General features: G+C 33.2%; 1 protein-coding gene across 1 annotated transcript; it reads right to left on the reverse strand.

The window, feature by feature from the left end:
* Nucleotides 1-3,878: 3,878 nt before the first annotated feature.
* LOC112285999 (uncharacterized) lies at nucleotides 3,879-11,399 on the reverse strand. The gene is made up of 8 exons (XM_073535655.1): nucleotides 11,300-11,399; nucleotides 10,928-10,993; nucleotides 10,321-10,577; nucleotides 9,441-9,458; nucleotides 6,852-9,046; nucleotides 5,493-6,444; nucleotides 5,052-5,256; nucleotides 3,879-4,868 (listed from the first exon to the last, which is right to left on the reverse strand). The coding sequence occupies exons 1-8, from the start codon at nucleotides 11,397-11,399 to the stop codon at nucleotides 4,045-4,047; spliced, it is 4,617 nt and encodes a 1,538-aa protein (XP_073391756.1). The 3' UTR covers nucleotides 3,879-4,044.
* Between the last annotated feature and the right edge of the window lie 14,495 nt (nucleotides 11,400-25,894).

Below are 25,894 nucleotides of genomic sequence, written 5' to 3' on the forward strand. Positions count from 1 at the left end.
TATATATATATATCAAAATAATTGTGGTCTTTTGTTTCTATGGATTTAATCATAGATTTTTTAATTTCAAGTTTTTCTGAGTCTATATTTACAATATTAGATTATTTTACTAAGATCACAAATTTTATACTATGTATAAAAAATATCTCAATTGAAGAAAGAGTTAAATTTTTTCTTGACAATATTTATTCCTATCATGGATTATTATGAGATATTGTTAGATTGAAGGACTCAATTTGTATCAAAGCTTTAAAGAACTCTTTTTAAAAAATTGAAGGTAGACATAAAACTATTTTGATTTTTTATATTCAAATTGATGGACAAACATAAGAATGAATCACGATTTAGAATTATATTTTAGACATACTATCAATTACCATCAAAATGGTTAGACAATTCTTTTACAATTGGCAAAATTTTCCTACAATAACATGATATGTTCTTCTATTCAATAAATTTATTTTTTATTTATAATTATCATTAATAATTTGATATTTTTAACTTTTTTAAAGTTGATAATATTGCAAAAAAAGATTTGGCATATGGTTTATTAATGGCACATATAATAATGAAGGCATAATTAAAGAAAGTTCAAGAATGACAAAAGTTCAATGTAGATGCCTTATGCAAAAAACAACTACAATTCTATATTAGTTGTAAGATATAGATATTTTTTGTAATATTATGATTAATTGTCCTTATGACAAATTGTATTACTGTAGACTTTGACCATTTCCTATTTGCAAAAAATTCAATCAAGTTATTCATCAATTACAACTACCAAAATCTATGATGATTTATGACATATTCTATGTATCTCTTTTTAAGCCATAGAAGACTATGAATATTTTAGAAAGAAGATAAATACCACCACCTCCTATAAAAATGAACAATAATGAAGAATTTGAGATAGAAGAAGTCTTAGATTTAAGACAATGTAGAAATAGATTCGAATATTTTTTACATTGGCATGAATATGATTGTAGTAAATGCACACAAAAGCTAGTTTAAAACCTTATAAATATAGCGAAGAAGGTTAATTTTTTCTATCAAAGACATCCATCAAAACTAAAATAAAAAATCAGAGTGTGATAACTCTTCTTTTTGATACTTGTTTCAAAAATAGAGAGTAATTTCATGGATATATAATTACTTCGATAATAAGAAATAGGTAATAAGTACAACAAGATAGATTTGATAATATCTTATAGAATAGTACTTTAAAAGCATTTTAGATGCAAATTTCACTTATTTGTAGGTAATTGGTAGATTAGAAACTTAGCCAATAAGTTGGTCATGTGTTGCAAATGTTGGCAACTTCTAGTATAAGTAGGCCATGTGGTACACATGTACAAAACTTGTCTTGTAAATTAGACATGTGTCTCCATAAGTTGAACAAGTGTTGTAGGTTCTTTAGAATGTCGCCATATACTTCATAGTTAGATAGTATATGTGGAGATAAGATTGAAGCCTTCTTCACTTAAGTCAATACTTTTTTTGTCATTAGTTTTATTCCAAGAGCCTATAGTTTTCTTGTCTTTGACAATAGCCATTATTGTTTATTATTATACAAAATTTGAATGATTATCTATTCTTTTTTAATAATACAAGAGTGTATTGAATCTTTGGTACTTTGTAATTCATGCCTTTGACAAAAGGTGTGGTTAAACATATTATTCTTACAACAAAATATTTAATAATGGACTTGCTTTAGAAATTGAATGAAATTGTATATATTGGTTTTTTCATTGTATTCAAGAAAAAAAAACTTTAATAGCACAAGAAGTTAATTTATTTCTATTTTTAAAAAAAATAAAATATAGATCTGAAATTTAAATATTTTTATATAAGAAATTTTAAGATTCTATTACATATCTATTAATAAGGCATTTTATTCTTGGATTTAGAATTTTTAGACTTTTATATAAAGATAATTTTTTTTTAATAACTTTTTCTAATATATATAATATAATATAATATAATATAAAAATATATATATATATATATATATATATATATATATATATTATTGATAGTTTTCAAAAGAAAAGAATTGTAAATACTATTCATAATATTGTCAGATTTTTTTTCTTTTAGCAACTATAGTTTGCTTTAAAATACATGTTATTCTTATTTCATATTGTAGGCATTATTTGGCATAAAAATATTAAAATTTTCAAAAAGATATTCAATACTTTTATTTATTTTTATTATTTTATTTTGATTTATTTTTTATATATAATTCTTACAATATAAACTTATACAATCAAAATTTTCTTCAATTAGGATATAAAATTATAATAAATTAATTAAATACTCTTATTATATATATAATTAATCATTGTATATAATTTTCATAATTTTAGTGACAAAATCACATGCTTCAATAAATTTTGCTGATTTAACCTATGTTTGATTAGAAATTTGATATAATTGTGAATATACAATAATATTATTATCAACAAAATCCAAAAATATGGTTTAATACAATTATTATTTATTTAATTAATTATACACACTATCTATGTCTTTAATAGGAGGTGCTAGAAGATTTGCAACAACCTTTGTTGCAATCAATGCTACAAGTACAGAATTTGATCTAATTACTACAATCTATAAGTTACAATCTGTGATTATTGTGTATTAAAAATCAATAATCACAGATTGTAAATTGTAGGATTTAATAACACATATATAAAATTAAAAGTTCTTATTATTTTAAAATTAAATTATTGCCAAAAAATCTTATTTAACAATAGATTGTAATCTATGATTATATATATATATATATATATATAAATATTTTAAAATTTTCTAATTTCATATGAAAAGAATTTTAAAATATTTACATATATATATATATATATATATATATATGTAATAATTAGAATATATATATATTCTAATTATTTATAGTAATTTTACTTTTTATAGAAGAAAATAATGTACTAAAGATTCACACTCATTTAATACATGTATATTTAATAGTATTTAACTTGTACACTATATTTATCCTAACATAGGCAAATATATATATATATATATATATATATCAAATATTTACACTTCTGTTTATATTATACATGTGTAGCTTACACAATCCCATGATTGTTTATTTATTCTTTAAAGAATAAATAGAAAATATTTTAACTGTTAAGAAATTAAAAATAATTAAAAATAATCCTTGATAAGTTGATAGTTTTGGAAGCATATAGGTAGATAAAATGTAGTACATGTCTTTTAGAGTTTTAAATAAAATGTTCATTTTACACACGTTTGTTTTCCTTTCATTTGCCTTTTGAGGGTCAATGTGAAAAGTATATTGATTGCAAATCCGTTGCACATCAATAATAATTATAAAAAGAAAAAAAAAAAAAAAAATGGCTATTTACTCTAAAAATTAAATTGACATTCATAAATTATTGGAATGTTAGATTGAAATAGAATTTTTTATGTATTTTATTTAGATGTGATAATGGGACATTCATTGAAAACCTTTGTAAGTAAAATTATTACATAAAATATGAAAGAGAGTCACTACTTAGAGTTATTCCTGTAGAAGTTGTGTACAATGAAAGTGATTAGACAAAGATATCTAGCAGACCACGTAAAATCAGAACTCAGTGATCAGCACAGACTGAGGGTTTACAATTTGCATAAGTTACAAGCTTTGACCTAGCACGTTGTTTGGAAAGCGTCCTGCCTGTGACCGCACAGTGAGCTTAGACCAGAGTTTGAAGTGTCACAAGAGAGAATCCCTGTCCTCACAAGTACAAATGTAGTTTCTGTAATGCAAGAGTTCTGTAAGGTTGTTTCACAGTAACTAAGAATGCGTAATCCCTAAGTCTTGTTGAATATAAAGACTGAAGTCTTCGAAGGGACGCAAGAAATTCAATGGATCGTCACATTGGTAAAAACATAGTGAACATATCACAATTATCTGAATTTAAGCATCATCTATCAACCTAATCTTTGTTCATATATTACAACCCAAGCCGGTAGGGCTTGAAAGGGCACATGCAACTATATTGCTACTGGTAGTGACTAATGGAATTTGCTTTCGTCAGACCATTCCTGCACAGCTGCATTCACCAATTCATCTAATATCATTTCCTGTATTTCTGTACTAATCTCTCCAACTTCTAATGAAAAATCCACCCACTTTTCAGCTCGCTGGGTAAAATCCATCTGTAGAATGCCGTATAAAGAGTCATCATCCAAAGCACAGGAACGAAGCGATTCCAATTCCTCCCAAATCTCTTCCACAAGTTTCACTCCGATAGGTTTCTTACGAAAAGTTTGTGCACCCCACGGATGGGGGTGGAAGTATGAATGCCATTTCCTCTCCAATATGCTATTAACACAGTCGAAAAGGAGGCGCCTATCAAGAGCTTGCTTGAGATATTCCGTTCTCTCTTCTCCTGACAGATAGGCGTTCTGCTTACGAGCAGACTCTCTAAGCTCAAGATGCTCTTCAAGTTGGTCAAATAAGTCTGCCTTCATCAGAGACCCGTATTTAGACCACTCTTTTGGAGCGGTACATTCCTCCGTAACTCCAGACGCCACCATTATATGTTTCACATATGCCTTCTCATCTTCTTTTGAAAAGAATGATGGGGGGACAGAGTTCAGAGATGAAGGTGAAAATAGGTCAGAGACATAGGGCACCTGAATCTCTAGGGTAGGTTTGTTAAGAAACGAGTTCTGATCATCAAGATTAAGTGACCGAGCAACTTTATGCATCAAATCCTTCAAAGGATCACCCGAGAATACTGGTATTTGGTGTGCTGGGGTGGATAGATCCGTGGGTTGCCATATTGGTTTCTTCAAGTCCTCCTGCTCCTCTCCTGACTCGAACGCACAGCAATCTGCATAAGAGTAGCTTAACAATCAATAGCAGTAGTGTTCGCGTATCTGAACCAAGATTTCTAACGTAATTCAAGCATGATAGGAAACCATTGCGCTTATAGAATGTCAGACCCATGCTAAGGTACTACTAAACAAGCCGAACCCCATATAGCATTTACATCATGTTCATTACAGAATATTACCTCGAGCGCTAATAAAACCCGATTTCTCAAATTTTGGACTTGGCGTAAATTCTTCTTTCTGAAAATTTATGTTTTTCAGAACGGAAATGGGGCTTGGTTGCTCAATGTATTTAGCCATCTGCCCATTTCCACCCTCACGACCCTCTCTCCACTCCTGAAAACCAGGTGATGATGGTTCCAAAGAGTCCAATGCACTTGATTCAGGCTGTGGGAAAATTGTGGATATTGCAAGCGTCAGGCCATGCGTCAACAATTATATCAAAAATGTCCAACGAAGACAGCCGAAGTTATTGAACGATAGATTCAAATCTTATTCTGAAGGTTAATTTAAATTGCACTGCCTCGGAAGCAGCACCTGCGTGCTGAAATTGTACAATCAAGAGATAACAAATCGAAAAAAAATGAAGGAAAACATACAGCAAAAACTAGTGTGCTTCTTACCTCTTGTATTTGAGCTTCCCGACTCATCGGCACATCGGAGCTGTCCAGATCTGTGTAAAGCGCCACATCACTGTATGTCTCCAGCTCGGAGTCTTCCAATTTGGATTCATATCTTTCTTTCGCATCATAGAAGTCATCCGGAAGCTTTTCTAAGCTATGTCTTCTACTACTTAGTCTACGGCTTTCAAAAACTGTTAAAGTAGGTGACGTAACATTAATGGGCGATCCATTCAGTGACCTCTCCAACGTAATATCTTGGCTTTCGCTACAAGAATCAGCTGTTGACTCCACAAATTCACTGCAAAGCTGTGCAAGCTGGTATTTATCAAAGTTCATTACTCTGCGTCCTTTCGTATCCACATCAGCAGGCGTTGCTGAACTGAATTGATCATTGGAACCGCCGGTCTCAGTCCTCTTACTACGAAGTACTGCAACTTCTCCTGCACTCTTGGAATTGCGAAATTGCTCTAATGCTGGAATGTTTTCGGTATTATTACCCGCAACCCATTTCCGATCTGATGTGATGCGTCTGGGTGCCCTTCGATGCTCTTGCTTAGTTGTAGAACCCTCTTTCAACTGTTCCTGACTATGCTTGGCCCTCCTTGTTGTCTGGGTGGTACTTTTAACATCCTTTTTTTCTACAGGTCTTGCTCGAGACTTAGCTTTACCTGATTGACTTAAACTAGAGCCGAATGCGCTTCGAATTGAAGAACCCGTCTTAGCAGACTTCCTACCACTAGGGGATAAAGATCTTGTCGACTTGGGGCTGTCATGCTGCTGAAGATCTCCACTCTCGGATTTGAATTTTGCAGTTTGAGCAGCAATGCGTTCTCTCCGATGCTTCACAGAGATTGAAACCTCTTCCATAGCACTTTGACTCCTCGAGTCATCTGATTTAGAGCTCAGCTTTAATTTTCTGGAAGCAGCAGATGTCTCATTTTTGGAAGAGTGTCTGCAAGAAAAATAAACATTCATGTTTAGAAAAATGCTTACGAGTTGTACGGCAGAATCTACACTTGTGTCGAGCAACAACTATCTGAACAAATAAGCAAACTGTTACATCAATGTAACAAAGAAACTTTTCTGCAGATTTATTCAATGTAACACCTTACTTAATGTAACTCCAACTCGGAAAAATGCAAAAACAACCAAAAAAATTAAATAAATAAATAAATAAAACTGTTCTTAAAGAATATGACAACCAACACAGAATACTTGCTTCACACTAACAAAGAATAAATTCGGGATCTATTGGCAGACTCGGACATCCTTGAAAAAAACCAAGAAAGTCGTGAACAAGAAAAGCTCTCTGAAAACTCAGAAGTCCATTCATAATGGTATTGACGATTGGAAAAGCACCTGATGTTCATGACTGAACTACCATCCTTTGTAAGGGTGGCAACTGGAGTAGCTAATGTAGACAACGATGTGGGTGCATTTGTCACACGTGCGATAACTGTTTCTTGTTCCTTTTCTAGATCCACCTCTAGAGAAGGTTTTGCAAGAATGAGCTTGGAGGCAGAATTTGAATTCAGAGGCTTCATCACCACTATCGAAGCCTCACCAGTCCTACCCCTCAAGGGGGACTTACAACTGTCAGAGACATGACCACCTTCTGCCGGACCTTTGGCCATTTTAGCGGATACGTACATTGGAATGTCTTTGTAATCCAACCCGAAAAGGTCGTCGTTGAAAGAATCAAGGGCTTGAGATGAAGAACGATCCTTTCTGTTGAGAAATGAAGATTTTGCAGCACCACTGTTTGAACTATGTCTTGGAAGATTGCGCTTCCACTCAGGGTTCACGTGAGGGGGAGGCTGTAAGAGACCTTTCTGATGCATGGCTTCCAAAATCTGCTTCAGAGTTTTACGCTCCTGGATAGTGTTTTTGAGACCCAGTTGCCGCAAGCGTTGATCCATGTCGCTGTACAGTAATCCTTCACTGGAAATTTTTAGCTCAACTTGATGCTTAAGAACTTGAGGCAGACTTTCAATCATGTGGTGCTTTGGTGATACAGCTGAGTATTTCGGAGAAGCAGGAGTTTGCTGACCTCTGCTGTCAGGTGACTTGCAATATCCAAGCTGCAACCTAGGGGCGGTTGATACTGATATAGCTAGCTGCCGTGCTGGCAGCACTAAGGGGACACCAGGCATGAATTTACTAGGCGTATCCTTCCTAAGAGGAGTAACAACCTCATCGGTACCGAAGACCTGATAAGAGTCTTCATCATCTCGACTTGGCGATTCGTCGGGTTCCATATAATAGGGCCCTGTTTGAGGTGAGGAGCACTGCTCCTCGGGAGACATTTCTGTCGCTGATTCGGCATTGCTCACCACATCAAAGTTTGGCAGATCTTCAAGGCCCATCAACCTAGCAACCACACTTGATGCCTTCCACTTGGAATCGTCAAAGTCGCCATCCCAGGTACTAGCAATCCATCTTCCAGGTGAATCACACCAAGCGTTCTCTTCTCTACGAAAGACGGGTGTAGATGCCTCCAAAGACGTGTGGATATTTTGCGCAAACCAATTGTTTGCGGTTACTTGACCATGGGCTTCTCTACCGACGACAGATATCAATGACAAACGAGGCATACCTGAAGGCTGATGAGAGCCACGAGACCCATCAACAGATAGTCTTGATCCCACTGTTTTACCATCAAACGGAGGTCTAGACGACTCTCTGCCATCAATGGAATTCCGACCCAAACCCATCTTCCGCAAGTCTTTAGAACCTTCGACATCGGGGGCTTCTTCGAATCTGAGGGATACGGAAGAACCTTTCTGTTCAGAAACCCTGAGCCTATCATCATTGAGCACACGCTGATCATCTTTTCGGGTTAGTTTTGGACCATCTTTCAGTTCCACAGTCAATCGAGGTGTAGAAGCCTCTCTACCTTCAAACCATCCAGTATGGATCCCTGGAAATATGCCACAATCTTTATACTCATTCCCTCCCGGAGCAATTTGACCGGACTTAGGCAAACCGTTCAAATCCTCCTTGTTCTCTGGCTGCAATTCTCGTACAGTTTTAACCTGATCCGATTCTTTCGAATCAAACGAAGTTCCAGGAGATTCCTGGTTATTCACCTTGGTTACTTTTCTCTTGAATGGCCCTTTAAGCATGCCCTTGAGGTCTCTGAATTTCCTCTCCCTGTCATCATTCCCTGTCACTTTACCATCAACCGACGATCTGGGAGTTGCTGCTGTTGAATGAGACCTCGGATAATGTACCCTGCTGAGAGGATCTCCAGGAGTTTCAATAGAAACGGATATATCCTTAGCAGATGATGGTGCTGAAGTATCATTAACAGAAGCTTCGTCCTTTAAGTACAATGAAAGCCTTGGTTTGGGTCTCGAGTCTAATGAAGTGCGAGGTGGGTGGGGTTTAGGTTCAGATGCAAGTTGAATATCCTTGGGGGTGTCCAGAGTCTTTGCCACTATAACTTCACTGTTGTCAATGGATGACCTTCGAGGATCTCGAGACGCTTCCAATTGGGGTAAGTGATGGTTACCTGCCAGCGTAACTCTTCTTTGTCCTGTTTCATCTTGGAACTGCCATGCGAATCAAAATATCCAATCACTTCATTGACAGGTGCTGAATGTCCTCCGTAATAAACTGTCGCTCTCGGATCAGAATGCGAAAGGTAAACAGATTTGAACATACGATCATCCATTCAGGTGAACATGGGTTGGGTGCAATTCGAGTTGTGAAAGCCCCCGAGCACAATGATGCGGCATGCATGTTGGCCCGTCTACAACGCCACAATCTACGATACATTCGTAGAGGGCATGCTAAGACTATTGGCCTGTGTTCTATAAGTTACGTCCCATATCAACAAACTCGTATCAAAATAATGACGTATTCCATACAATAATGATAATAATGACATTGTTAAGAAACATACCATGTGATATGCAAGATTGATACAGCTAGGGTCACGCTCACCTCCTGGTTGCGCTTGACCTGAGCAACAGCAATCATAATTAATTCCAATAGCAATTTGACATTTCTCCAAGGTACTGCACTGGCAGCAAAAGAGAAGGCAAGCCAGATAATGGAAATTCGAAATCAAAATTTTCTGATCGAAAGGCCAGCTCTCACCATGACTGACTGGACCTGCTTTCTTTGGAACATTCTTACTTCTAGCCAAGGCTCTGTAGCGGTCAAAAATTTGAAACAGTCCTGTCATGGCTTCACTCTGGATATGTCAACTCAAGGGATACAACTGCTGGCATGGACTTCAAGTCCGATTTGATGCGTAAACGGCCCTGTGATCTTTAGCAATCAATGATCTCGTTTCTAAACTAAGTCCATACTATGTTCTACTCTGCGTAGGTCGCACCAGAGAATTGTACATCCGTTTGGGTCTGCAGTACCAGCAAACAATCAGATACGCAATGTTCATAAAATAGCACACCCTGAAGCATGAAGCGAGGATAAAAGGAATGCAAACACGACCTTACATCAGCGGATATTACAGTGAGGTTATTCTCCTCTTCTTTTACGTACTTCAGTGTCAGATTAAAACGAACCCTTATTTTGGGAAAAGTGTTCAGAAACCAAAAGCCTGGTACTATTTGTAGTTCGTAAAGTTATCGATCAAAGCATTGCGCATACACGAGGATTCTATCCAAAGAACCGGACACTGGCAAGGAGTTCATCTGAAGCGCGTATTCTAGGTTCTCCCGAGCACCAAATGATTAGGAGAATTCATAACCAAGCTCGAAACGATCACATACTATCTCCCGATACTGTGAATTGATTCAATGATCGATCGATACACACAAGAAGAAGTCACGAAAGGAACGAATGCCATTCAAACTACCTGAGATGAAAGAAAATTCTTCCTGTTCGCTGCTTCCTTCTCCGAGCGACGGTGAATTACATCGAAGCCACGATGATAGAAACTGCAGCCGCCAAAAATATCTCCATGGTACACATTTTTCGCACCGTCATAGCTAACGACAAAAACTTCATTTCCGTTAACATTGCTTGCAGGTTTGGCATTACGGCCAGACAGTCGCACTCTGATTGCAGATGCCACCAGAGCGATGAAGGTCCAAGTGTAGAAGATGATGGAGCCTCATTTAGTGGTATATCGACAAGACTGTTTTAATCCTCAACCGTAAAAAGTGAGTGAATGAAGAAATTTTTGAATGTTTTCAACTTGTATGTTACAGCCAAGCCTTTCTTCTGGACCCAAGGATCGGGAAACTGGACATCGAAATCAAATTTACGCCCCAGTTGAAAGGCCTCCAACCAGTCGCAGGTTCATGCACCTTTTGAAACCTGAATCATGGTAGTGGATTCGATTCTTCAAACGCTGAAATCCTTCGCTCGCTCAAATGTGCACACTAAAATCAAGTAAACCCTCCGCCTTAGATAGAAGAGAATTTTAAGTGCATTTTCCTGCATCAACCTGTGCTGTTTACCTTGCCGATTGTACTCCTGGAGAAGCACAGCTAGTTCCCTAACTCCACAATCGGTACGGTAATAACCTGAAAACAGTCCATACTAATCCCCTGCTATCAAAACTATAGCTATCCGACAATTAGATCCACAGCTTCGATAGTCACCAAGCTTGATGCGCCAGTGAAGGCACTGCTTCAGCATCTACTAAAGATGAAGAGGGACCAAGAAACGCTCTAATCTGGAAAGGTTGCAGGCTATCAGCATTACGTCCATGAGGGAATGGCTCTGAAACAAGAGGATGGAGTGATAGCTTCACCGCCAAACCTATGCTTCGGCCAAAGCTCTTTCCAACAACCGACCTCAAAGTCCAGCATCTCAACATCTGAAAGCACATAAACCACCCTTGGCAACCAAGGTCAATTGCAAAAGAATCCACCACTTCAGCATCTCCCACCCCGGTCCACACTCAACGGAACTCATCCACACCGTCATCACGACTTCAAATACTACGTATCGAAACAGGCTCCGCTTACTGTCGCTCAGCAATGAACACCACGACATCACAAGATCCAGGCTTCAAATCATCCATCTCCAATATAGCACGTCCTACAAAATCGTCGTGAGGCCACAAAGCGCCGAAAATTCTCCTCTTAAGCATTCCAACCCACACGGCGAGAAAGCACGTTTTGTTTCCTCCGAGAAAAGGCGGCTGTGGGAGAATCCAAGTCCCCGAAGCCACACGCACAGCGAACTCGCCACTGCGCATGCAATCCAGTGCCAGTGGTAGCAGCATTCAATGCGGATCAGCAGCAGCGGGGAGGTGAAACGGGAGCGACGAGGGCCAGAGCCCAGGCACAAAGAAAAGAGAAACGAGGCAATCGGACATCGATGGCAATTTGCGACACCGCAGGGCGGGGCGGGGGCACGAGCACGGGCACGGGCAGGACGGGAAGGGAAGGGAAGTTTCGCGCCTGGTGATGACGCCGAGCCCGGGTGGCTGGCGATATCCCTGGTGCCCACATTCTATCGTACCCGGCCGGTGCTCCCCTTCGGCGCCCGGTCCTTTCGAGCTATGGGGATGCAGCCAGTATTCCGCTCTCCACACACACACACTCACTTACTCACCCATGGCCAATTACTATTCTAAGCTGGGTTGACAAGTGAGTGCACTTTCGGCTGTTGCCTTCTCACTTTTGATAAAGCGAATGTAAGAAGGAGAAGGAGAAGAAGGAGAAGACGAAGTAGGCTAGAATAATAATACCAGATCTTCCCCTGGTTTCAGCAGGGACATGTTCAAAAGTTACTGTGACCCAGTGTAGCCAGTTTATCACCACCCTATTCAATGATTGTCTGTCGTCTGTGTTTCCTAATTTAGTCTCTCTTTGCATTTGGGTCACTTTCCACCACAAACACTGTGCCACCCAACACTGATTCACTTGAAGTGGTCGGTTTGAAGAGTGCCTTTGGGCACTAATTTGTGTAGAGCATCAAATCATGTTTTCTGTAATTTGGCCATACTATCATATATATATACATGATCTTTCGATTAAGTATGTTGATTTTGAATACTGAAAATTGTTTTCAAAAAGGTATTAGCTACAACATTGAAACAGTTCAAATGCCATAGTTATATCACAAAATCATATAATATACTCTGTGGTATTATTTAGATTCTTACCAAATTAAAGAATATGTTCTATACACACAACTACTTATTGGAATTGGGTGCTCCACTTTGTTACATGAATGATATGATAAAGCAAGTTACTGATGGATATTAATATACAATAAATTCATGGTTACTGAATAATTAAACACATCAAAATGTTTTAACTTTTTTAAAAGGCATTCGAATTATTTTTCAATATACTTTAGAGAGTAAAAAACAATATACTGAAGAACAAGTCTTATTTTATTTTCAATGAAATATTGATTATTCTGTTTCACAACATTACTTAAATAATTGTTTTTAACTTCTAGAAATCAGAATGGCAAGTTGGTAGAAGATTAAAACTAAATTTATAGGATTGCAACTAAGAGTTTAAGAAAAACAAAATATATATATATATATATATATATATATATATAATAAAATTTAAAAAAAAACAACACCATGTTAATAAGATTGATATTGTAATTTTTTGGTATTAATTCCATCAGTTTTGAATTGTATTTAGAAAATAAAGTTGATTGAAATTATTCTGTCATGCTTTTGAAATTTCTGTGCATTATTTTGTTTTAAAAAATTCAAATATTCATATACAACAGTTTTCTAAATATTTATGTATTCAGGATGTTTACACCTATTTTTGCATCCAATGAAAAATAAATAAATAAATAAAATCATCTTGTGGTTAATCTAGCACAGCATAAACATAAAACATGCTTCTACTACTTAAAATTTATTTTGATGATGACGATCTGTGTTGTTGAGTGAATAGAGTAGTTTCAATATGCTTGTGTTATTTGTATTGTTCAGTATATTTTTCTACTCATAATTTTATATGTTTCAATAGCAGTGTTAATCATTGCAATCTATCAGTTGGTGTCAACACAACTGTTTTGTTGCAAAATCTACACTTTACTACTTCCAGCACGAATTGCATTGTGCTTGCCACAAAAATACGAAGAAGTATTTGAATGACACATACAAATTGTGTGTGTGTGTGAAAATATCTACATACATGTGTTTTTTTTGTTTCAACAATGATAAAATGCAAGACACAATTAGTTTTTAAAATAACAAATACAAATAACAAAAACAAAAATAACAAAAACAAATATATATATATGGGCATGATAAGTACGGCCGACATGAACCCACAAGTCAGACAGATGCAGTCTTATTTTATGTTTGGGATTGTAGTGCCAAATTGTAAATAATCACACGTGAGTTAGGTAAATGCATGGGCTGGATTGCTGGAATTATTATTTCTTCCTAATCCACTGTAGAATCTGATTTAACAATGATAGCATGTGTCACAACCTTATTGAACGGAGCTGGCACATTATTTATAGTTTTTTTTTCCCCCCCTCTACCTTCATCTTCTCGTTGGGCCCTTTAGGTGATTTGCAAGTGGGTTCAGTTTCCAAATCATCCATTGTTTTGTAAATGAGGATTGTTGCCTACGTCCATCGGATTCTGTCCTTTAACTGTTACAATCATGGACTGCACGTAATTTTAGGGAAGGACAGTCTTTACAGAATGAAAAAAACGATAAGCCAACCCACTCACAAATTGTCTTCACACAACTAACTTCTATTGGCTGAAACTGGGGGATCTCAGCTCACTTTAGTTTTTAATTAGCACAAATTTGCTGCGAGTGGGTTTTTATTAACAATTCTGGAATATTCAGTGATTCAAAAATGACAAGATCTTTGTTGTTTAATATTAGGAAACGCTCTGAAAAGCCAGCTTTGCAGAAACTTAAATCACATTGTTAAATTACTTTTGATTCAACAATCTCCTTAAACTTTCGTGTTCCTTTTCTCAGTGATAATTGAACTAGCCTTATGTATGTATGTATATATATATATATATATATATATGCTTAAAGAACAATTTTAAGATCTACATGATTGTGTTTCTACCAACATATTTAGTCACATTTTTTTACTTAATGATAAATATAAAACAGGAATAGAAATTGCAACAGGACTTGTTTGAAGTAGTTCTGCCGCAAAAAATACATAAAATACCAAATTCTATAGACGTAGAAGTTTGGTAGAATTCACTCTCTAAGTTTGTTTTTTGTTTGGTTTTTTTTAGAATAAAAAAGGACACTTGTATCAATAAATAAACAAATAATTAGTATATAAAACTAAAATACCTTTTTTTTACAAAATCTTGCTGTAATCATCTCATTATTGTTATTTACTAGTAGCTATTTTAACATGTTCACTATAAATAAACATACTAAATGTTAATCAACCCACAGAAAATGATGAAAACATCTATTCACACAAAACTCAAACCCCAATTCTCAGTGTTTTCACACAAGTCAGCGTTGTCCAACAACAAACCTATGATGTAAAGTTCTCAAAAAGTAAAAGTCAAAGCATTTCCTACATTGCTAGCATTTGTGGGGTGGAAGAGGGTACTGTAATGCATGTTTCACATGACGAAACACAATATAATTCATCCAAAAGCTCCATGGAAAAAGGGCACTTATTATGTAAACATTACATGCCTTTCAGACTTGTTTTTTTGCAAATCTTCTCGTAATTAAATAATATGAAACACAAAAGTTTGATTAAAAATTTAACTTTAAATATTATACCGAAAACATTATCGATTTTTTGTAAAAGTATATATATATATATATATATATTCACACAGTACACACACAGCTGCTTTTTTTAAAACTACATATAGTAAATTTATACTTCAAAAATTCTATTCAATTTTAAAGATCATCCTTTAAAATATAAACAATACTTGCAAAAACTTTGTTTAAATTATGGATTACAATTGAAATTGTTATTTGGAACTACAACAATTTAAGAAACCTCTATAAGAAAGTTGTGTTAATAGAATGAAGATAAGATATTCTTAATTGAAAAGTATATAGATAAATAAATAAATATAGACCCTTGATTCCTGTCAACATAAGTCATATTTTAAACATCAAGCTGTCAATTTGTTTCAGATTTCAAATTGGTTTTTTTACAGTAGTATTTATCTTTCTTAACATAACTTAGAAAATGTTATCTGATTAAATTTTAATTATTTTATTTGAAAAAAATTGTGCATTATTTATTTATTAATTATATTTATTATCATTATTATTTTTACAAGAGCAAAATTTCATGAACTTTTAAAGAAGCTGAATGAGTGAAAGCGACTTTAACCAAAGTAAAAGTATGAGCCTCCTGAATGAGAGTATTGCTTCTGAATTTTGTATTTTTTGCAAATAACATATCTTGGTTCACACAATTCTAATTTTGTCATGTGACTTGAGTATTTATTATTTTTTAAATATTTTTTATATGCAATTTTTTAAAAATAAAAAACATAATATTCAGTTTTATTTATTTATTTATTATTGAATAGATATATTCAATTTGAGCACTAGGTAATGCAAAAGATGCTCACTCTTGGAATTAACGTTGTCTAGCACTCAATATTGTTGTAAACCTAATCTTACATTGGTTTGTAGAACAAAACAAACATATGACCTACTTGTATTCTATTACGTTTGAAAAAAATGAACATATTTATTATAATTTTAAAAGCTTTTTGTTGTAAGCATCTGTTACTGCGTACTATGGTGAAGATGAGAAATGCATGGCAAAGATAAATATGTCCTTTAGAGACTGAAAATGGTGACCTCTGCACAACTAGCCTACAATCAGTGCAAGAAATTTGGTGAACAGTTTTCAATCACTGTAACGAAGACGCTACCTCCTCATAAACATGGATTCCCTGAAGCCAGAGTAATGTGCAGCAGCACACTGTGCTGCATCTCCATCACTAGAAGCTCAGATCCCACACTGCATCTTCTTGCTCAAGATGCCGCGTCCGTGAATCCTCCGGATGCTGCTACTTTAAAATGCACACCTGACAGTTGGAGTTTCAGCATACCCCGAGCATTGCTCGCTACACCCAAACCAAGAACCCGTCCTTGCTGCAATTGTGAAAGGCGCAACATCCTCCGAGTAAAATTCCACGGGGAGCAACGTCGTCATGGTGGCGGGAGTTGGGATTCATGATGGGTTTGAACCTGCAAACCTAGTTTTCAAACGGTATCAGTAGTAAGAGCGATAGAAAATGCACCGGAGCAGACGAGAGAGAGACTGCGCCTGGACAAATGGAGAATCAGGCGGGAGATCCAACTCCTGAGGGAACCACAATGACTCGATTCACCGCACAGGGTTGCTGCCGAGTTTAAATCCATGAAGCGCCTGCTTCTCCGCACTCCCGTCCAGCCTCTACCCTCCTCCGCGGCTGGTTCAAAACGGCGTTCTTCTTCAGCTCCAGTTTTAGGGCTTCGTGGGCGTGAATGCTGGTTGGGCATCCCTGCACAGGGGAGCGTCAGGGCAGATCCTAAACCTGTGGAAACCTTAAAAACTAGACTTCCCTAGTATTTTGAGTGGCGATTGTGTTTGGCCTATTTTGGTAGACATAGAGTGCTCGATCATGAAGAGAAATTGTAGCGGATGAGTGTATGGAATTACATGTTGTATTTTTATTTATTTTTATTTTTTATTTGTTTTGTTTTGTTCAGATACTGTATTTTCAAAAAAAATCATTCTAATATCAATCAAGCAAAAACTAAAAACCATTCCTTAATACAAATATCTGAATCATTGTTTTATATATATATATATATATATATTGCCAATATAAAAATGAATGTAAAATTATTAATGGATCAGTTATAAGTTTAGAGATTGATTTTCAATAGACAATTATCAAACATAAGAAATACAAAATAAACATATACATATACATGTATAAACAATGTTCCAATTTAAAATTATACCAATCCAAATAATAGCAATCTAAATATATAGAACAATATTAATTAAAATCATGAATAAATGTGTATATATGTGTATATATAAGTCCAACATGTAATATAAGTGGCTAAATTTGTAATATATAGCTAATTTATTAATCAAGATATCAATCTACCAATCATTGATAAATATATGTAAAGTTACAAAGCTTCTATAAATCTTTCTTGTAAGATATCAACAATTTAGCCTATTTCTATTTACTTCTAATAAATTCTAACTCATCTAATTAATAAATATATTAGTGAATATAGTTATTAATTATATTACTTCTCTTTCTAGGCCAAGAGTTTCATAAAGAATTGTGTCATTGCTTCATAAGTTGAAGTCAAAATTTTGTTGAATGGTGTTACCAACAAGCTTTGATCTTTGTTCTACACAAAAGGTGATTTATAAGTTCTTTAAAACATTAATAATGTCCTATACCAAGACAAGAAGACCACCTAGTTATTTGATTATTATTGAAGCATTCATATCTATCTTCAAATAATACACTCTATATTCCATCATGTGTAGTATCTACCTCTAATAACATTACTAAGCATTAAGAGTCTATTCTAAAATCCTGGTAGCAAACATGTTGTATCTTGCCATCTATTCAAGGAAGAACACATGTCTTTTAAGGAACTTTATCATGATTTTAATGTTGTGTAGATTGAGATCATTTTAAAAGCTTTATCTAGTAATCTTATAAGTGACAACTCTTGAGATGAATATGCTAATAGTCAATTTTAAATGTTTGCAAAAGAATCCTATAAATTATTTTTTTAAAATTATTTTTCCTTGATTTATACCATCTTATTGTCAATGATCAATATTTAATTTTGATATGTATTGTCAATAAAAAACAAATACAAGTTTTGATGCATTTGATAGATTTTCACATGACTCTCACGTATGTTTACTAATGTCATATTTGTAAAAATGTATGAAATATTCCAATTTATTTTGGTGCTACCTTAAATCCAAGACCTCTTTTACTTTAAATTCTTAACTATTATCTATTTCAATAAGAGGTAGTAGCAACTACTTTTTTTTTTTTTAAACATATTGATTATTATATAAGATTTTAAAAAACATGTGAAATATAAGATGAATCTTTATTGATAGTAGTAATTGCAATTGTTGTGCCACTAAATTTATTTGTGTATTGAGAATAAAGAGACAAAGTCTTTGAAAATCCAACTTGTTGCAAGATCAATTACTTGTAATATTATGACAAAGTAACTATATCTTATTACCAACTTTGAATGAAGTTTGTTCTTTTTTCTTAACAACATCCACATGATTTTTTTTGTTGTTCTTGAGCCTCTTTTAACTATATCTATATTGTTGAATGGAACTTTTATATTCTACATGCTAAATCTTTTATCATTGGATTTTTAGGTTTAAAAAAATTAAAAGGATCAAATTATAGATGAAAATTATAATTGGTAAAAAATAAATTTTGTTAAACAAAAGAATATATCATATTATTGTATATAAAGTTGGCTGATGGAAAAAAAATTATTCAATTGTCTTAATGATTGTTGATGGTGCATTGCAAAGTTTTTTCCAATACTTGATTTACATGTTCCATTTTTCTATTAATTTAAGGATAGAAAACTAAAGATAACTTAATATTAATTTGTAATATGTTAAAAAATATCATCTGAAAACTTTATATAAATTGAGACCTACAATCAAACGTAATGTCACTTTGAAGTCCATAATATTGATAAAAGTTATCTAATAAGAATTTAGATGTTTTATTACTAATGGTTGTTTTTAAACATGGTACAAAATATACCATTTTGGTAAAATAATCTATTATTACAAAGATAGAGCCATGAGAATTTGAAATCGGAGGATCTGCAATGAAATCATTGAAACAAATAACTATAGTTGCTTTAAAAATTGATAAGGATTGAAAAAGTCTATAATATTGATGATGTGGAGTCTTTTCTCTAGAACAAGTGTTAAATAATTGAAGAAATGCTTTTATTTCTTTTTACATTTGATGCCACCAAAAATCTCTTGAAATAAGTTTTTAATGTCTATATTATATCTAAAATGACATGCCGTTGGAAAGTCATATTATACTTTATTATTAAAAAAAAATATAAAAAAATTATAATAAAGAAGATGATTTTTTGAAATAATGTTTTTGAAAGTTTCTATAAAGATTATTTTCAAAAATTGGCTTTGATAATGTTTTATGTCATCCAAATTTTTCAAAGCCATTTTTCAAAAAATAATAAAAAATCTAGGCAACATAAAATATGAATTGAAACAAAAGCCATTTTTAAATTGTAAAATGTTGCTTTTGCATCTTTGCTTTATTCTATTGTTTTTAGAAGTTAATCAAATAAGTGGAGCAACAACTTCAAAGAAGTTCTTAATAAATATTAAAAAATAATTTGCAAATTATAAAAAACATTATACATCACATAAAATTTTGGAGTTTCACAATCTAAAATAATTTGTAATTTTTTAGAATCTGTTTATTAATCATAATTTGAAATTTTGTACTCTAAAAATTCTACTTGAGTTATATAAAAGTCACATTTTGTATTTTGTATTTTTATTTTTTAAAATCTTTGCATATAATCTTAAATTTTTAATTTTTGTAGTCAAAGGCAAACATATAGTTTTTGCTCTTCAATATTTCTAGAATAATTAAGTAATTTATTTAAATAATATAAAATAAAATTATGTAAATATTCACAATATACATTGTTCATCAAATACTAAAATGAAATTGAAGCATTTTTAAGTTTAAAAAATCATAATATTGTATTCAAAATAGCCATATTAAATCCAAAATAAAATCTTATATTTATATCTTTTTTTATACGTACCAAATTATAGGCTCTTGGTAGATCTATTTTGACATAGATCTTAATTTTATTTATTTCATCAAAGAAGCTTAACATCATTGACAAAGGATATTGATTATTGATAGTCAATTTATTAAGTCCCCAATAATCTACATTTATTCACAAAGATTTATCTTTTTTCTTTACAAAAAAAATTGGTGCATTTGCAAGAAAGTTTGAATTTTTTATAACATTCTTTGTAAAATTTCATCTATATATTTCTTCAAAATAACTAATTTATTCTACAATAAATTGTAAATTGGTTCAAATAGTGGTTAACCTCTTTCTTAAAAATCATATAGTTGATGTTTTGGCAATATGCTAGCATTTTTTTAAAAAATATATATTGGTAATTTTTATACTGATTCAAGATTCTATTGCAATTCTTATTTAAATAAAGACTTAATGCTGCAAAAATAATAAATATGTTTCTATCTTTTGTAGCTTACATAAATGTCTTAGCTTCCATAAATGAAGATTGAAATGATATATTATCATTAGAATTAGATCTTCAAGTCCCTTTTAGTAATTTTTAATTAATATTAGGATTATGTAATTTAAACCAAAGGAGACCACCTACTACTAGATTTGAAGGATATTGAATGGCATTGAAGACAATGTTAGATACTTAATTTGTTAATATTACTTTCAATAGTTTGATTTTTTTTATGATGTTTTTAGATACAAGTGGTTGTCCATCAATTACTTCTATTGGAGCTTGTTGGATCTAGTTGATTTCATGCAATAGTCTCATATCTAATGACTTATTTTTTTACAATATAAATACAAATTTCAATAATATATTATGTATATATATATATATATATATATATATATATCAATTATATTATATGAATTAAATTGTATCAATTTGTATAGATTTTGGCCTCGTTGAATAAGTTTTTGAAAATTTGGACTGGTTTTCATGACTTGATTTATCCTTCTTCAAATAAATCTTTGTTCTTGGTGCCTTTTAAAGAATTGATTCTCTCTTGCAATGGCTTATAAGAATAAATTGTTCTAATAAGTTTTTTTTTTTAATTAATGATAATGAATCTTTGATATCATCTTTTATCTCATATCTACATTGATTAATAAAGATTTTTTTTTTTAATTCCAATCCATGTTGCAAGCAAGGTTTTGAAATTTGGCAACATAAATAGTAGTGAATTGTGACCCTTTTTGTAAAAATTGGAGTTTTGTTTTTGTTATCATATTTCAATTTATTTTTCTAAATATGGCCATAAACACTTCTAAGAATTAATTTAGATCATATAAGAATTATGAATCCTTTAACATTAAAGATATCAACAAAAAAATAATTATAAATAAGTCTACTTCTAAAAATCTAATTCAAATAAATCTATTAAAATATTTAGAAGAATGTAATCTTAATAGAACTTGACTTATTGTAAAAATCTATAAAATTTTATTTTTGTTCCATCAAACTTCTTTGACATACTAATCTTTGTCTCCTATATAATCATAGTAATAAGAAATTTTGGATTTACTTATGAAATTGGTCTACTTGCTTCTATTAACTTCATACCTTTTTAGCATAAAAATTAGATTTTATTGTTGAAATCCTCTATAGGTATAAGAATAGTACTTCTATGATTGACATTGATAATATGTAAAATATTTTTTCTTAGAATGTTACAAATTTTGTAGGGATCTACAATAACTACAAATCTATTTTCACTTCTATTAAGTACAACATTTATAATTTATTTTCCTTCTATCTCTAAAATAACCAAATTTAAAATATTTATAAATCAAATTAAAAGAAGGTAATCCACAACCTCCAATATTAAATGCAAATATCTACAAAGAAAAATAATCTACTTTATTTATAAAAAAAATTAATGTTAGAAAAAAAAATACTTTAGTATAAAATTAAACAGTCTACAATCTTTAAAATACAAAATACAAAAAAAAAATGGAATAATCTACTCACTTTTGAAACAAAAATAATATAGCAAATTAAGACTTTTGATATACTATCAACTACATAAATTGCAATAAAATTCTAAAAATTATAATATATTCTTACATTATCAAAAGAAAAAAAAAAAAGATAACTAAAAGATAGAAATAAAATTAAAAGTAGAAATACTATTATTAAATGCAAAAAGACTACAAAGTCTTGAATTAAGATAGATCTTAAGAAATATATTAAGAATAAAGAAGATATCATTCTTGTCTCTATATATACTATTTTTGAGATAACTATATGAAAATATCATATTGGCCATAAATTACATGTCAAACTTATGAGACATGTATCTAATTTGTGGAGCAAGTTTCCAATGTATATACTATATGGCTAACTTGCTGACCAAATTGTTCAACTAACAATCACTTCTAAAGACATAAAAAATCTATAAAGTTTCTAAAAAGCTTTTTAATAAGATAACAATAATTTTAGATGCTACTACTTACTTTTATCTAGTTCTACTTATCCAAATGAATATATTAGTGAATATGACTATCTATTATATATGTAGATATCAAATTTCTTTCATATAATTTTATATATTATTTAAAGAATACATATTTGGCATCAATAATAAAATTATTAAATAATAGCAATGTAAGTTCATGCAATTCCAAAGATCCCTTTATATTGGCTATTTAAGAATACATTGTAATCAAAAGTTTCATTTGCTTGTATTTTTGTACTAAGAACTTATTTAATCCTTAAAAAGTATAAAGAATAATATTTGATTCTTGTAGATAGCTTTAATTTCAAAATAAAAAGATCCACTACATCAATAATTATGCACATGCATGTTATTTATTTATTTATTTTAGATATTCTTTCATGACAACCTAATAAAGCTTAAACTATTTAGTAACTACTTCCATAGATAATCATCAAGTCGTAGCCACATTTAGATATATAATTTTATTTGAAAGACAAAAAGTTGCAACTACTAAAATATTCAATTTAAATAATCAAGTTATTTAAGAATTACTTGTCTTGAGCATTAATAAAAGAGCATTACATGACCAAATCTAGCTAATATATATTGCATTAAATTTGAATGATTCTAAGCAAAGTAATGTGTTATATTTTTGTAGCAACATCTTTGATTTATTTATTATATTCAAGGTAATTATCTTGCAAAATGATGTTTGTACAACAAATAGCAAAGATACAAGAACAAAGACACAAAATCATAAATTCTCTTTTTTATTTTGCTATTTAAGAAGGCATGGTGTTAAGATTTGTCTAAATTAAATGGCATAGGCTAGTAAAGTTATACTCTTTATAAACCAATCATTTGATCAATTACACAAAATGTCACATTTTCACTAAGAACACACAAAATGGCAATAAAATGTACTACCAAAGAAAAGAAAAATCCATATAATATAGTATTAGATAACAAAAATTAAAAAGATAAAGATAAAAAATAAAAAAGAATGTAAATGAAAGATGAAAATGGTGAAGATAACTACGTTTTTTCAACGTACTCTCATTTTTGGATGAAAATTAGACTATATTTTCTTTGTTTTTTTGCAACCTTTTCTGAAAATAAGGTGGCTTGCCAATCGGGCGTGGTCACCAGTGGAGGCCGTGATACATCGGAACCGAAGCACGTGGGGATTGGGACAAATCCTCGGAGCCGTTTCGGCACCGATGGATCGACAGGCAAATGCGGGTGAGAACGATGTTACCAGCACGGGGAATTATTGTTGTCACCCTTCATGAACCCAACGGCTTCACGAAATTTTCAAAAAACAGCTCCAACCGTCACCATATCCATCGCTGTACCTGGTTTTGATTGCTGAGGTTCATAGCTCCACATTCCATCTGCCGAGGCAATACGACGTGGGGCTCAGATTGGGCACGATATTGCCTTTCTTTCAGTCGATGGGTACTTGTCTGTACAAGCATTTCTCACATGATCCCAGCCTCGCGAGTTGGAGATGATGCTGTCGAACGGATGTATGGTGGAGTATCACAAGGTTTCGACCAAATGGTATCTGGGTCAGCTTGGCCATGTGCTTGATAGCAACCTCGTTGATTATTGCAGTCTATGACGGAGAAGTGAATCACATTCCCTTGATGTCACCAGGTAAAGTCTCTGATTCGGTAGATGGTTCCGAGTCATCATCTACGATCATGAAAATCTGCGAGTCCACACCCTACAATTCTGATGTATCTCCAATAATCCGTTCATCTTCGATTCCGCAGAATCTTCATCTGGGTGCACGCATATTCGTCGACATGAACGCTTGTTTTCGATCTATAGCACGTAACACCGACGTTTAGAGCCCTCACTAACTTTCTCAGAAGATCTGGTTTAACGCCCACAAACCCAAGTGCACGTAATCGCTCGGTTTCATGAATCCACATCAAATATCGATATACCAGGTTTGTCTAGCGTATTTTGTGCAAGGCCTTGACTGAGACAATTTTGGTACCCTTCTGCACATGAAGAGGATCTTGATATGAATATGACATCTACAGGCTCTTTCACGTGTACGCGTGAACTTTCACATTCGAATATCAGATCAGTTGCATCTCTGTCCTTGTTTCCACAATGAGCTTGGCAAGGTTGCGACCTCTTTCCCGGACAGGTGGCAGACATCCTTCGCTGCCCTTCCGAACTGTGCATCATCAATCTGCACAGTTCCAAGTTTCAGTGGCTAAAGTGATGTGGATAGATCAGATCGCCATTACTGTATGCTTCTGGCAAAGGTAGCGGCGTTCCGGACAGACACGTAGAGATATCGATAATCTTCATCAGTCCAAATTGCTTCTCTCTGAAGGAAGTGTTGAGCTCATGCAGGAGCTATTCAACCAGGACCATCCCTATACTTCAAGGTTTCTATTAACTCCGTGGCCAGGTAGTGAGCTCACTTCTCACGCATCATGCAACAACCCAGGCATTGCTTGTACTTTACAACACACACTAAGGAGATGATTTTAATTTCGGCAAACGATTATTGCAGACATAAGATTGTCGTCGCAGAGAATCAGGTTTGCAATGTTCATTTCGATCAAAAAGTATTCACAGGATTGACCTGAGGTCATGAGGTTCTTCTGAGACACACTTAACCCTAAACATTAAGTGAACCAGAAGTCACCAGGGTGCATGTCTTGCTGGTATTCACACGCAACCAGCTAATTGTGACTTTCCTGGGAAGACTTCTACTGATTCCCGCAAGCCTTCCCCTTCTTTCCCTATTTAGAGTATAATTTTCTATTACTCTAATTATTTCATATATGCCGAATCAATTACGTCAAATGATTTATGAACAAGGTGTCGATCTGGATGCCAATCCTTGGATAGCTGCTTTGTGGTGAGTGGGGCCAAGTTCCTGCTATAATGTTGGAAGTTGTTGTTGCACAACGTTCTTCGAGTTCTCATTTCTGCAACTCCCTGCAATCCCCATGCGAGCCAATGCTCATCGAATCATGGAATCTGCAAAGAGGGATATCCGTCTCATCGCAGAGGTTGCCCACAAGAGCAACAAGCTCATGTTATATTCTAATGCAGTTTCACGTGCATGCTGCCGAGGTTGAGACTGGAAACGCACTCTAGGGAGATGCTTTCATACCAATTCAAGATCTTGAGAGAAAACAATTACGGTAGC

The sequence above is a fragment of the Physcomitrium patens genome, chromosome 8 (assembly GCF_059467195.1).
Source record: "Physcomitrium patens ecotype Gransden chromosome 8, ASM5946719v1, whole genome shotgun sequence".
Taxonomy (NCBI): domain Eukaryota; kingdom Viridiplantae; phylum Streptophyta; class Bryopsida; order Funariales; family Funariaceae; genus Physcomitrium; species Physcomitrium patens.